Source organism: Citrus sinensis, chromosome 4 (assembly GCF_022201045.2).
Source record: "Citrus sinensis cultivar Valencia sweet orange chromosome 4, DVS_A1.0, whole genome shotgun sequence".
Taxonomy (NCBI): domain Eukaryota; kingdom Viridiplantae; phylum Streptophyta; class Magnoliopsida; order Sapindales; family Rutaceae; genus Citrus; species Citrus sinensis.
This window is the reverse complement of record NC_068559.1, coordinates 19,378,073-19,392,606: the sequence shown is the minus strand read 5'-3', so window position 1 is coordinate 19,392,606 and position 14,534 is coordinate 19,378,073. Positions and strand designations below refer to the sequence as shown.

Below are 14,534 nucleotides of genomic sequence, written 5' to 3'. Positions count from 1 at the left end.
AGAATGAAACACTTACGGTGTCTTCCTCTTTCAAAGCTTTATTAATTACATCAGCCATAATCTTGTTCTTACAGAACCACTTAAGAATTCTTGGAACCTTTAAATCACCCTTTTCGGTTGCAAATTTTTGGCCGAATTCAGAAAGGACCTCGTATGTCCACACCTGCAATATTACAACACTACATCAATATCATATAAAATTCATCTATTTATTATAAAAAATAAATAAATAAGCATTCTCACCTGAAACGCATATGGAAAACCATAAAGGCTGTATTTCTCTTCTGTGTTTGGATCTAATGAACCAATTCTTTTGCTTCTCCTTGTAACTATGTTCTTCAAGCTTAACATTGTTGCCTCGAATGACAAGCGACCCCATGGATAATTATTAAATTCTTTAAAGTTGTCTAATAGACGAATATGGAGGCCATCAATCTTATTCTTGGGTTCCTTTCCTAGCAACACAGACTCCAAGAAATATAGCATGACAAACTTGACCATCAAGGTATCATCATTGGACTGGGCTGTTGAAAAAGCTTTCTGTAATTGTTTTTAAGTAAATTCATGATTGCCCCCCATGAACACATCACATATACTATCAATATTGTCTTTCTTATGTACTAGGAGATCATGTTCTTTATGGCATTTCAATCCCGTAATTAAGGCAAACTCAAGCATAGAAAATCTGCACTCTTTTTGTCCTATTTTGAAGTACATTGCCTTATCAGTTGATCTCACATACCGTAATAATAATGCACGAACAATTTGGCCAGCGAATTTTAGATCTTGGAGGTACACAAAATGACCAAAGCATGTTTCCTTAAACACTTCATATTGTTGCTCTGTGAGACGTTGCTTTATAAGTGAAAGTGCCTTTAGTGATGACATATTAGACACTTTTACTAAAACCGCCTTCTGATCGTCGTTATCTAAATTATCATCGGATGGCATGGTTTTTTTTGGTATATAGTCCAGAACCTACAGGATCAAGTAAAAAGTTTTATCTAGAGGTTAAATGTGTTATAAACTAATCATATGAAGCCTGATAGTAAACAATTCAAATGTTATTAGGCTAATAACATGCCAACAACTATTTTCCAGCTCATAATTAAACTCTAATCCTAATTTTAGAACACAACACATATAGATTCTTACACTACAATCCTTAATTTCATAAATTTACAGAACAATGTGTTTATAACAAAATTCAAAACAATAATCAATAAAAGGCAGATCCAATGAACACAATCAAATAACCTTTAAAATTGAATCATAATGTTTCAAAACTAAACACATCCTTTCTCCAACCGCAAAGCAAAAATTGGGGAAACTAACCCACATGATTCTTTAATCAACTTTTCTTTAACCACATTGTTGCCAAATCTTAATTGTTGCACTCAAACAAAAAAAAAAAGAATACAAAATCCATAGAGGAAATAAAATAAATTTGAAGTTCTTCAAATAAAAATATGCTATCTAACATTTGTTTTTGCATGTCTCTTCGTGATATATTGTATTACATTGTTCATGTTATACTTCTAATTCTTTCCATTTTCAGTAATCCCATAAATTATACCCAATTCACTAAATCACTTACTATTTTCAAGCAAAACCCTAAAATTTTTCTTTGAATATTTGTAGGAGAAAGAAGAAAATGAAAATTACCTACCTAGTAATCAATGACGGAGGCAAGACAAGCTAGTGGTGACAAAGCTGAGGCGATGGTGATAGCTGAAGTGCAGAATGGGTAGAGAGCCGCTTGTTCTTCAAGGAGTTTTCTCTCTTATTTTGTTTACTCGACTTTTTGATTTTGGGTGGGAATCGATTCTGTTTTGTTGGCTTTTATTAAGGTTATTTTTGTATTTTCCCTGATCTTTTTCAGTATATATGTGTAAAGCTAGCAATTTTAATATATGGAGGTATATTTTGGGTATTTTGAGAGAAACCAGGTATATCCCACGCAATTCGCTCCTAAACTGAGTTTGGAGAAGGGGAAGAGTTAGAGTTTGAGGAAGGAGAAGACTGGTTCATTACTGCACAATTCAACGAGAGCTGATCTGTTGCTGCACAATCACTGGAATCTGACTTTTTTAGGTAAGTAACTCTTTCTTTCAATTAGTTGATAAGGTTTTGATGTTTAGGGAAAAATAAAAAATTTGGGATTTTATGTTGAAAAAATAAATTAAATTAGTTGTGAGTCTCTCATAACATATTCAAAAACAAACTTTATAACTGTTTTGATTCATGAAAATGGTGAAAATTTGATGGATTGTGCATATTATTATTTGGTTGTGCAACAACAAACGATTCAAGGTTGTGTAATACACCACCCTTAGTTATATGACCTTGTCATGTAGTATATGACCTTCATATATTTCACGACCTTCATGTAATGTTATGTATTTATGAACAGTCATACGTAATGTTATGTATTTACTTGGCAGGTCAGTGTTTGCATCATTTTAATGGTCTGCATGTTAAGCCAAGAAGTTGGTGTCGTTTGTTGTCAATTTATATTTGCTTTGATAAATTATTTTCTTAGTTTTCAGGAGTATTTTGTGTTCAACTGTAAAAAATGTTTGATTGTGTCTACAAATTGTATTATATGGATGGCCAGCTGGCCTTGGATGTTCGTGTAGGACAAGAAAGTTAAATTTTATTCAGTTATTTGAATTTTGATGTTATTGATTTAATTTGTAAATAACTTCGATATTATTTGATATTGAATGTCACCCACTATTTTAATTTCATGAATGATGCAAAGAAGTTGCCTTTCTAGATTGGACATTGTGTACCATGTTACCATAAACTTGCTTTGATGACTCTTCATCATCTTTATTTTTTTTATCCTAATATGAATTCAGTATTTGAATTTTTTCAATAATCTAATTGTATATTGTTGGTTCTGTCTATCACTTTTCTAGGGTGGATGACTTGGACTCCAGATTATCGTCATCTTCTGACTTGAATTAACAACCCGTTGCAGTCACTTTTGGTGAAACTTCAAGCACTTTGCTTGTGGTCTTTTGTTCATCAGCAATAACATACAAATGGACGAATTGTACAGATTGAGTAGCATTGTATGTAGTTTTTTTTTATTTTTTCTTAATGTACCAGTAGAAAACAATTGGGCAATCAAAGAAATTTTACTCTTTTATTTGACTTGTATGGTGAGTGAATCACTCAATTTCAAAGCTCACACATCATCTACTATTTTAATAACAAAGCAAAACAAATTATGCAAAGTAATGAAACAAGCAATTCAATAATATTATTATTATTATATTCAATATTATTATTATTATATAGATTAACATAGGCACAAGTAAATTACATGCATGAAACATTAAACCGAATATAAATATGCATGTAAAGAATAGAAACCTGGCACCGAAGGCAACAAACTAAAAGCTACAAAGGAAAGCAGGCGTCGAACTATGACGGTACAAAAAATAACCAAGTTTGTATAACAACAATTATTAAAATAGATTCCATCCGCAGATAAAGCACAATATGTCTCAAAATCTAAAGTTAATAAAACAACCTCCATTGCATACGTTTTGACATATAAGAAAAAATAGTGGAAATTATTGAAAATAGAACATTGTAATGTGAGGAAAATATCTAATTATTTTCTAGAAAATGTAAAACTTAAAACCCAATAACATTACCATACCTTATTGGGTTATTTAATGGGTAATGTACCTCCTTTCAATTAAAAAAAGTATGGGTCTTAAAATGTAAATACATTATTGTATTTGTGTAAGAGGTTATAAGAGATTTCGTGAGATTTTGAGAGATTTTGTTCTTGTTTTCATTAGAGTGTAAGAAAAGAGTGAGAAGGTGTAACACCCGTTATTTTTGTTAAACACCCGTTATTTTTGTTAAATTATTATTATTATTATTATATACCTATTTTATAGAGTATAATATTTTGGGTTAATGTATTTAAGGGTATTTTATTGTATTTTATTTTATTTCTTTTAAATCTCAAATCATTTATTTATTTTATTTATTTATTACATACCTTATTTAAAAGGAAATAAATTCCTTAAAGGGTAAGGGTTTTAAAAAGGCTTGGCCTATAAAAACCTCATCTATGTTATTTTGTTTTTCAAAGCCCTAGAGGCTAATAAAGAAAAGAATACAACAGCCAACATAAGAGTGAATTCATGTTTTTGAATAAGAAAAGGACAATATTTTGATTGCATTCCTGTTTTCCATTAAAGGAGTTCTTGACCTTGGATTTTGTCTTGAAGGTAAGAAAGAATTTATAAGCCTTTGAACCTCTAATTTTGATTGTGATTTTATGTGATTGATTGAATGATTTTGTATGTGTTGTATTTATAAAATTGTGAAAAATATGATCATGTATTGATTTATGTGTTATTGAGTGGAAATAGTGTTGTTATGTTATCTTGGAAATTGTAAATAGTATAGATGGAAACTGTAAACAGTATAGATTGAACTTCATACGACTGTTGTTTTCATTGAGTTTCATCATAAAAATTTATATATTATTAAACTAGAAATCTTTATCTTTCTATCCATATATTTATTTTTCAAAAAGTCATTTTATATAAATTGTTTTGATTTTTCGAAATTGGAACACTGATGCTGGAAATTTTCAATTTACAGCAGTAATTCTCACTTCTATAATTTATTTCATAACCCACACGACTTCTGAAAATTCTGGAAATTTTTATTACTGCATGAATATATGTCTATTTTCTGTATGTTTAATTTCGTAATTTTTGGATTTATATAAAAATCACTAAAAATCATAAAGTTGGACTGCCGCAATCCTGGAAACTGTTTTCCAGAATTGCGAGGGATGATATTAAAGCGAGCTTGGGTTGCTTTTTCATTACTAAATGTCTTAAAAACTTCATTGATGTGTCGTTTTTTTGGATTACTTATCATAAGATGTAATGATTACAATGAGGATGTTGTTGATATTTGATATTTGATATCATTAAAGATAATGTGACATCATATATATGTTTTATTTTTTGATAAATATATTAATGACTGAGAAGATAGTTTTGTACAATGTATGTGATATAACAGGATAGTCATATATGCTCAAGGAATGCTCAGCCCAAATACATGACTGTATTAAGGCATTTTCACAGATACTCGACTGCAGTCGAGTATTTGTAAACACACATAACCAGCTGGTATTTGTATTGGTACACAACTGCAGTCATGTATTTTCACAGATACTCTACTGCAGTCAAGTATTTGCAAACATATATGACCAACTAATATTTGCATTGGTATATGACTACAGTTGAGTATTTTTACAGATATTCGACTGCAGTTGAGTATTTGCAAACATACATGACCAGTTGGTATTTACATTAGTACACAACTTCAGTCCAATATTTTTATAGATAAACAACTATAGTAGAGTATTTAATAGATACACGCCTATAGTTGAATACAGTTAGATATACACGACAATAACCGAGTAACAACCAAAATACACAACTGTAATCGGGTAAGTAGATATAGAATATAAAATAATCTAAAACATTCATTATAATGACAACACAATCAACATAGGCTTTAACATATCAAACTTCAATTTAGTAAATAACAAAAGCGATTGTACATCAGACAACATAGATTTAATACATGTTTGAATCGTAAATAAGCCGTAATACAATGGTAGTTGCTACACCAAACACTCGGCCCATGTATTATAAGTCCCTGGTCGCCTCCCTTTGAAAACAACATAAGCCACACAAACATGTTTATCCACCTGCAAAACAAAAAAGATAAAAATTTATCAACTAACTTAGATATTAAAGAAATTAAAACTATAAAAATGACAAGTATGTAAGGTTCATAGTAGTACGTGTGCTTGTTTCTGTTTTATTCGGTCCAACTACGAGCTTATTATTAGACAATGGGATTGGTCACTGCAAGTTAGTTGATTATGTCATCAAGACCACAACTACAACACTTTTGGCGCAACTTCTCTTCATCTTGTGATATTATCCTCACTTCCTGTGGCCGACCCTTTTTCCGCTTTTCGACAGGGGGCTAATTAAGTGTGGAATCATCTACCTATTTACACTATTGTCGTCATGTAATTATTAGTTTACACAACATTAGTTGTGTAATTTGCTAAAATACACAATTATAGTCCAGTAAAAAGTCAAATGATATATTTAGTAAAAAAATGTAATCTTTATACTAATAGAATGATATGTGTCATAACAACTATTATATCTTTCAAACTTGCACAACTGCTATTGTGTAAATTTGTACATACACGACAAAAGTCATGTAAGTTGCAAAAATACACGACTCAGTAAATAGTCTAATGACATATTTCTTCTCTATTTTTTTTTTTGCACTGATAAAATGTCTCATAATAGTTGGAACATTTTACATATACGCACAATTATAATATGTAAGTTCATATGTATACGACAGTAATCGATAACTTATTAAAACACACAAATATAGTTTAGTAATAGTAAAAGTATATATCTAGTGAAAAAATATATTTTTGCACCAATAAAATGCTAAGGTATCATAATAATTGGAATATTTTGCACACTTTCACGATTACAGTCATGTAAATCCATACATATATGATTACTGTCGTGTATGTCGAGTGCAGAACAAAATTTTGTCAACAAATTCAGGTTTCAACGAATGTAGTTATAAAATCCATCAAATAGCAGTCATATGATGCAAATGTAATAAAAGTGTGAGTTGCTTTATTATTTATCACAAACTAAAGAAGACCCTAAAAATAATCTAATGTCAACAAAATGAATAAATAACACAAAATAAAAATAAATTTTCAAATATCTTATTCATATGATGAATAATGCACCTAGCTGCAAACCAAAATCTCAGTCCACGCCATACCCTAAAAGTAAGGTATTTACCTAAATACGTCCTCATAACTCAAAATTTCTCATATATGCTTTTTTCAATGTACAATTACAGAATTACCCCAATTCAAAATCTAATATTTCAAAATCACATATATTACAATGCCTAGGATGCTTCTGCTGCTGTAAGTTCGTGCTTCTTATGCTACAAGTTCGTGCTTCTTCTACTACTAGTTCTAACACCACAAATCCGCTACTTTTAAGGGAAATTGACCAAACTAAAGGCTGTAAATTCACCGAATTAAAGGTTATTTACCACATTTACACTTAATTTTTACTTCATAAAGAGAATTTAGAATTCATAATTGTTGGGGTTATATGCATTAGGGTTTTAAAAAATAAATTGCCCACGTGATTTTGGTCATAATTGTAGTTGGCCGAGTTATTTGTTTCACTTGCATGCTTGCTGATAATGTTTCTTCCTGATTCATGTAATGAAGCTTCTTAAACTTGTGGAGTTGAAATTGAAGAGAGTGATTTCAAGAGAGTTCACTCTCCTTGTAATGGTTATGGGAGTTTCTAATTAAATATTCAGAGGGAATTGGATAAAACAAATATTATCCTTGTGACTACTCGGTTATGGCTACACTGATTTATCTATTAGATATGTGTTTGGTTTTTCTTGTACTTTGTAGTTGGACTTCATTCATGAGAATTATATATTAATTTTCTTTAGCTGTGTATGCATTTATTATGTCGCCATCTGGGTTTTCTCTATTATTTGCTATGGAACATTCAATTTGCAATTCTAGTTATTTCTTACCCATATTGAATGGATTTCAAATAATATGTTAATGATTAAATGTCCATTTGGCTTTTTAATGGTTCATTAATATATTTTTTTATAATAAACAAAATTTTCATTCTCCTTATTCGTTGACAAGCCATATTAAAGTAAATCCTTTTCCATACTGTCATTCACTTAAAATTCTGTACAGAGATTTGGATCCAAGAAGATATAGAAGTCAAAGCATATTTAGCTTTTATTTAGTGTTATGTTGTACGCATTATGTTTTATCATGAAAGGATTTAAATTCAAGGAGATATAGAAGTCAAAACATATTTGATGCTTGTTGTAGTCGTGTAATGAATGCTTTACTCGGATGTAATCATGTAGTGAATATTTTACTCGGTTGTAGTCGTGCAATGAATGTTTTACTCGATTGTAGTCGTATAATGAATGTTTTACTCAACTGGTGTGTCATGTAATTTTTCTTATTAGTCTAGAATATATTAGTATGCAACTTTTCAGTCATTTTATATTATAATTAAAATATTTTATGTTTATGCAGATGGAACTGAAAATTAAGGAATATGAATACTTCAAAGCAAAGATTTCTAATCGATTATCACTAGATGCAGTGGAAGACATAAATAAAGACCATCTTTATGAGTATTTAATATCCCACAATAAAATCAGGGTATGCAATTGAGTACATCATATATATATATTTCAATAAGAATGATGATTTAATTATTGCTGTATATGAATTTTATTAGTGGTAATTGTGAAGCATTTTTGTTGTAGTATTTGGAGGCCCTAGCCCATGGCCTTGACATCAACACATATATGTCAACAAGATGATGTTACACAATTTCGAAAAGCATTGGTTGTCAAATTATTTGGACACATGTCGTTGAAACCAACTACATGGTGTCATACCCTTAAAAACTTCATTGTTGTGATTTTGCCATTTTTTTGGATTAGCTATCATGAGATATAATAGTTGCAATGGGGATGTGGTTGACATTTAATATCATTAAAAATGATTTTATATCAGTATTCATGTTTATTTTTTGTTAAGTATATTATTGAGAAAAAAAGATAGTTTTGTACAATGTCTGTTATATAACAGGGTGTTCAGATATATTGAAGGAATAAACAGGTAAAATACATTAATACAGTCATGTATTTTCATTGGTATACAACTATAGTCGGGTATTTTCATAAACACAAGATTACAGTCGGGTATTTCCAACTAGTAGTGTTAACTTAATTTTTGTTAAGTGTAATATTCAAAGGCAACAAGATAGTTTTGTACAATTTATATGATATAATAAGATGATCATATAATTCAATGAATGCTTAGCCTAAATACACGATTACAGTCGATATTTCCACCCATGTCTTTCTCATTTTTCTTCAAATGGATGTTTGGATGACCAGTAGTTAATTCCACCCATGTCTTTCTCATTTTTCAATAGTTCCACAAACCATTATAACTTCTTGTTGTTTTACCCCCCGGTGTGTGCGCGCTTGTGTGTCACATTCAAGAGATTTCTTCTTTAATGTAGATTCCTTTTTATAGATGTCTGCATTTTAAAATGTGAACTCAAACTTTACATAAAAGCGGTTTGCACCACCTAAGAATGATTATCTAAGGAGAAAAGGAAATTTAGAAGCAGAAATCTCCCGTTAACATTTTAACATTTGTACAGCATTATATAAGTAGCTCACATCCATTCACACGTCAATCTACATCAACAATGACAATCTCATAGCACTATTGAAAAATGAATAAACCTCCTGCAGTTTCACTTTCCAGGGACAAAGTTTGTGGCATAAGCCCAAGCATTGTTGTTAACATAGAGAACATAGCCAATCTTCCATTCTTGATTTCCTTCACCTAAGTTCAGCAAAAGCTTCAGGATCATCAGCCAAGCCAAGAGGGTCAAAGTTGCCACCAGGATAAAGAAAGAGGGTCTGTTACTTCACCCAATGGCCCACCAGCAGTCCTGTAACCCCCAACAGCTCCCATCAGAATTACCTGGATTGCCCATACGGCTAAAATACTCTGTGCATGGATCAAACTAGGGTTTTCCAAATAATCTAACCCTCCTTCACTGAAAATCTGGGCACCGGCTTTGAACTAAACAGCTGCGCCAAACTTGACTCCGTTTCGAGACAGGAGCTCTGGGAATACGCAGCAGAGGACTCCAAGCATTGCCCACCTGGCGTGGATAACTTTGAGCTCACGGTTCTTGGCAAAGATCTCTGGGTCTGCTGAGAGGCAAGCAGTGTCCCAGCCGTAGTCTCCGGGGAATTCTCCTGTCAGATAAAATGGTGCTTCGCCTGAAAGTGGATCCAAGTACTTGACACGATCAGGGCCATACCATTGGCTGCCGGATGAAACTGGCTTTGGTTTCCCAGCGGTTTTTCTCATGGTTATACAGCCCTTGCTGTGGATTTCAGAGGCGGCCGGAGACTGAATTTAATGAAGTTGAGGTTACTTCTTGGTCAATGCTCAATCTGCAGGACTAACCAGGGATGGCAATGGGGCGGGGTGGGGGGTGGGGATGCCTACCCCATTAAAATGTTTTGCCTCCATTCCCCACCCCATTTCTCAATAAATTTAGTGGGTTGGGGATGGGGAATCCCCACGAGGAGAATGATTCCCACATCCCTACTCCATTCCCCATTTACTTATTTTATAGTAGATATAAAAATATGATTTTAGTAAATTAAAAATTAGAGACTTAAAATAAAATCATCACTATATTATAAAGTATTTAAATTTTTTTAAAAATCTCTAAAAGTTTGAAACAATATTTTAAACTGATATTAAAAGTGAAAAATATTTAAAGAGAGCAGCACCTTAAAAGAGAAAAGAAAATATAATAATATTTTAAAGTTAAAAAATATTGTAGGTTTTCTTTTAATCATATTATGTTTATATTACATAAAAATTAAAAAATTATTAATTGATATTATAGTTGATAAAATAAAAAATAAAAATATATTTATATATAATGAGAATTGGGGTGAGGGTGGGGGTGGGGGTGGGGAGTGCAATACCAAACCCCATCACGTTAATAATTTGGGGATTACTTTTCTCCCACTCCCCACCCCATTCCCCAAAAATTATTAAAAATTTTCCCCATTTGGGATGGGGCTCCAAACCCGTAGAGGATTTTGCCATCCCTAGGACTAACAAAGACTAACAAAGATAAAAGAATACTTCAGTTAAAAACCAAATTTTGTGCTTCTTCCTCTTGTCTTTTATTCTCTTTTATGTAGGCTTTTCTTAGTGAATAAGCTCCACCAATTCCTCACCTGCTTAACCAAAATCAAAGAAATTTGTCATCATGATGGGGTGGTTTCTTCCCATTTATAAATTTAAATTTCCATACATATTTATGCATAAAAAAGACAATTGAGCTTCATAAATTTCCACCCTTGCATTTTATTAGATTTCACGGATAATATCCAAAATACCAACCTAATCATCCACGAAAAAGCAAACATCTGACAAATCTAATTACAATCTTCTACTGAATATTTAAATGATCTGAATTTCTGTACAAAGTGGATGTAAAATTGCATCACACCGGTCATGGCTGCTGAAAGGAATACTTACATTTCCAAGATCCACATGAAGAAAAATGCATTTACAGTATTTGCAATTTGATAAGTTACAGAAACATTATTAGCAGAGAAGGTAATCAAGAAGAGTAATTAGCTAGTTTAGATGATTTGATTAAGAGGCTAACTACTCACACTCGCGATGTTTAAGCAAAATAATGAGCATAGTTCATGAAAACATAAATCAGGCTACATATTATACAGAAATGCCAACAGACAGCTGAGACCACACACATCAATTCTATTACATGTCAAGAACAGAAGATAAAACTTAGTTATGCGGATAGTAATTGCACATTCAGAACAGGAGTTTGTGCAGTGGATTCGGTCTGCCCATACCACTATAAGAATGATCGTTCATGTGTACAGCAACCCACATTGTAATTTAGGAAGAGTTATGGCCACTCTTTAGGCAATGAAGATTTGAATATTCTGTGAAGCAGCACTCTCTCTTTCCTGTCTAGCTGCTTTACACAGTACTTCTTATAAACACCAAGCTTAAGTGCTTCTTGTCCTTCCTCTACAGTTCGTTTTCTGACAGCTGTCAAAAGACCTGACCCTTGAGGGTCAACGTTGCTCTCTGTTTCCCCATTGCCAGATTTTTCATTGCCTGTTGCTTGTGTAGCAGATTCTTTATCTGCTTTTGCTTCAGCTTGTTTGTCTTCTTCATCTATTTCACTTTCATCTTTATGGATGCCATCATTGCCATCAGAACTTCTGCTACCCCACCATTTATATGAAGCAGTTGATAAGCCATCTGATGGGAATCCGTGTTTAAATTCATCCAGGGCCATGATTCCTTTTGTCAAGTTTGCATTAAGCAAGACGTGTGGCTGCCCGACTGGACTGCTTTTGCTTCCTTGTTGCTGCAAATTAGGAGGGGAGGCAACTCCATGTAATTTGGATGTTTCATTGTTTAGGGGTTGAAATCCACTGCATCCACAAACAATTAGTAAAGTTTAAAGAGAGAGCACTTTCACATTATGACAAATCTGGAAAGACCCAGAAGTTGACATAAAATGTATATGATTTCCCTGAGTATCAGATTTTTAATACTCGAATCAGTAAGACTACCATCAATTATCTTATCCAGGGAGCATAACTGATTGGAAAACAGTTTATGAAAGCTAAGAACCATCCGTGATAACTTAAAAATCAGTTTAAAAAAAAGCATATACTAAAAAGGGGAAATTTGTGGTAGTAAAAAAAACCAGGTTCTAATACAGGCACAGGAAGAAAAATGTTTCGAGCACATAATAGGAAAGGTAATCACATAGTATCTTGCCAGCACAAATATCTCTTACAACGACATGCTACGTGAGAAGAACCATGGAAGGAAAAAAAAAAAAAAGAAAGAAAGAAAATGCCACAATCCTATTTATCCTTCCATCTTCCAATTTACAACTTTTAGGCAGCAGAGACTATAAACAGCTAGGTTCACAAAAAATTCTAGCTTGTGTTGGATTGGACAGTAATCATACACTCATTCAAAAGAACATATAATATTGTTAATCGGATCAGTTCAGTTACAAAATTTTCTGTTCAGCTATTACTGTACTGTGCAAGATTTATTGTAAATTAAAAACAGGGTTGTCCAATCCTTTTTCATCTAAAAAGTTGCCGATTATCTCACGATGATTGAGAATGTAATTATCAAGGACCGGCAATTGGGAATCGAAAGACCACCACATATACCTTTTCCTAGCAATCTTGGAGAGCTCAGCCAGTTCTTTGCTTTTTTCTCTAGCCGCATACTTTTTAATATCCTCAATGCTTTTTCCAGATAGAAACTATTCAAATCACCATTGAAAAAAAAAAATTAGCCAATTATTAATAGTAAATTAAGTTAAATTGAAACGAAACGAAAAGCAAATAGCTAATTTGATAAATAAGTTACCTTGCGATAAGGCCAGCGATCAAGGCCATTGTCGCGGCAGATTTTCTTGAGAACGCTCACGCAGACACCTGCCACGTCACGTCAGATCACATCACAAGCTTAAAAGAATTAAAAATAATAATTTAAATTAAGAGAGAGAGAGAGAGAGAGAGAGAGAGAAACATATTTACCGAGATGATTGGCGGCGTCGGAGAGAGGGAGAGAGAAATATTTGGAGATATCATCGAACGAGAGCGATTTCGTCGATGTCGAAATCGAACTCGAAGCTGCCGCCTTTGATATCGAAGAATTATTGTGCAGCGACAGTGAACTCATCATTTTTATTTATTTTTAATCTTATTTATTTATTTACCACGCACTCTTCATAGCCGCCGTAGTGGTTTAAACTTTAAAATGCAGAAAGAAGAAAGAAAGTCCTCTGTCAGTCAGTCACTGTTAAGCGGAAACTCGATAATAACGGGTCGGGTACTTGGGTTTGCCCGACTCCTCAAGTTCCTTACTTCACTTATCCTCAGCACGCCGGATTCTAACCCGAAAACCGGTTTACGGTACATTATTTACGCTACTGGTGTCGTTTATTCACCGTTTAATAAAGAGTTATAAAATTTTGGACTTATTTTCTTTAAATACACGCATCTTTTTTTTTTTTCTGACTGATTTCTACCTGAAATTATATTTTAATGCATCCGTTTATTTCCGTCTCTACACCGATATAACCTTGCTAACATCACAGGGACCAATTTGTCATTTAACCTACACAACAAAAAACATGAATTTGTCATTACGGGCCAAGGCTCTTATAAAGAAAATTGCTCTCTCTCATAATTTAGTTCCTGAATTTGAGGTATAATTAACTTTTTATTCACTATTTAAAAAAATGGAATATTTTTATTTTTCTTTTAGTTATGTGAAGTTGCATTTTTTTTTAATTGTTTTACATGAATGTAGATTACATTGGTGGGTACTCATCATGGACCTGTGACAAATAGATTAATCCTTTGCTAAGACTATACTGATTATGATTCTTGGAGAGAAATGAAGAAGATATAAGATAACATGACATGGCCATTATATTCAATTATCTCATAAGTATGTTGCTTCCACTTCGAATATTAAATCTGAATTTCTTTTTTCAAATTTGATTTTTTTGGCATTTATATAAGATAAAATTGTAATTTTACATTTGGGACAAAAAAGTCATTTATTTGATTTTTGTTAGTTCTCTTAACAGTGTGCAGACGGGAGTGGACAAGTGCAAGAAAATGTAACTTTAGGTAGAAATCAGTTAAAAAATCAAATATATGTGTATTTAAAAAAAAAAAGTGGTCGGTGGATAATTTTTCTAAAATTTTATCAC

General features: G+C 32.4%; 1 protein-coding gene, 1 long non-coding RNA gene and 1 pseudogene across 3 annotated transcripts; 1 reads left to right on the top strand and 2 right to left on the bottom strand.

The window, feature by feature from the left end:
* Nucleotides 1-9,211: 9,211 nt before the first annotated feature.
* Nucleotides 9,212-11,440, bottom strand: LOC102612389 (chlorophyll a-b binding protein 7, chloroplastic-like; annotated as a pseudogene).
* Nucleotides 11,441-11,452: 12 nt separating this feature from the next.
* Nucleotides 11,453-13,738, bottom strand: LOC102612690 (protein NLP3). The gene is made up of 4 exons (XM_006484822.4): nucleotides 13,348-13,738; nucleotides 13,178-13,245; nucleotides 12,976-13,070; nucleotides 11,453-12,213 (listed from the first exon to the last, which is right to left on the bottom strand). The coding sequence occupies exons 1-4, from the start codon at nucleotides 13,493-13,495 to the stop codon at nucleotides 11,676-11,678; spliced, it is 849 nt and encodes a 282-aa protein (XP_006484885.1). The 5' UTR covers nucleotides 13,496-13,738; the 3' UTR covers nucleotides 11,453-11,675.
* A 239-nt stretch (nucleotides 13,739-13,977) lies between these two features.
* Nucleotides 13,978-14,473, top strand: LOC127901802 (uncharacterized). Of its 2 annotated transcripts, none has more exons than XR_008054135.1 (3): nucleotides 13,978-14,021; nucleotides 14,126-14,266; nucleotides 14,409-14,473. It is a non-coding gene; the product is annotated as an uncharacterized LOC127901802 (long non-coding RNA). The 2 variants fall into 2 exon arrangements; XR_008054136.1 differs by having other exon boundaries at nucleotides 14,397-14,462.
* The last annotated feature ends 61 nt before the right edge of the window (nucleotides 14,474-14,534 follow it).

What these genes read in the sequence shown, in the direction of transcription:
- LOC102612690 (XM_006484822.4), bottom strand. Translation starts at nt 13,495, where the DNA reads ATGATGAGTTCACTGTCGCTGCACAATAATTCTTCGATATCAAAGGCG. An exon ending in CGACGCCGCCAATCATCTCG is followed by an intron (nt 13,246 to 13,347) that starts GTAAATATGTTT and finishes GTGACGTGGCAG; the next exon opens with GTGTCTGCGTGAGCGTTCTC. An exon ending in TCCAAGATTGCTAGGAAAAG is followed by an intron (nt 12,214 to 12,975) that starts GTATATGTGGTG and finishes TTGTGGATGCAG; the next exon opens with TGGATTTCAACCCCTAAACA.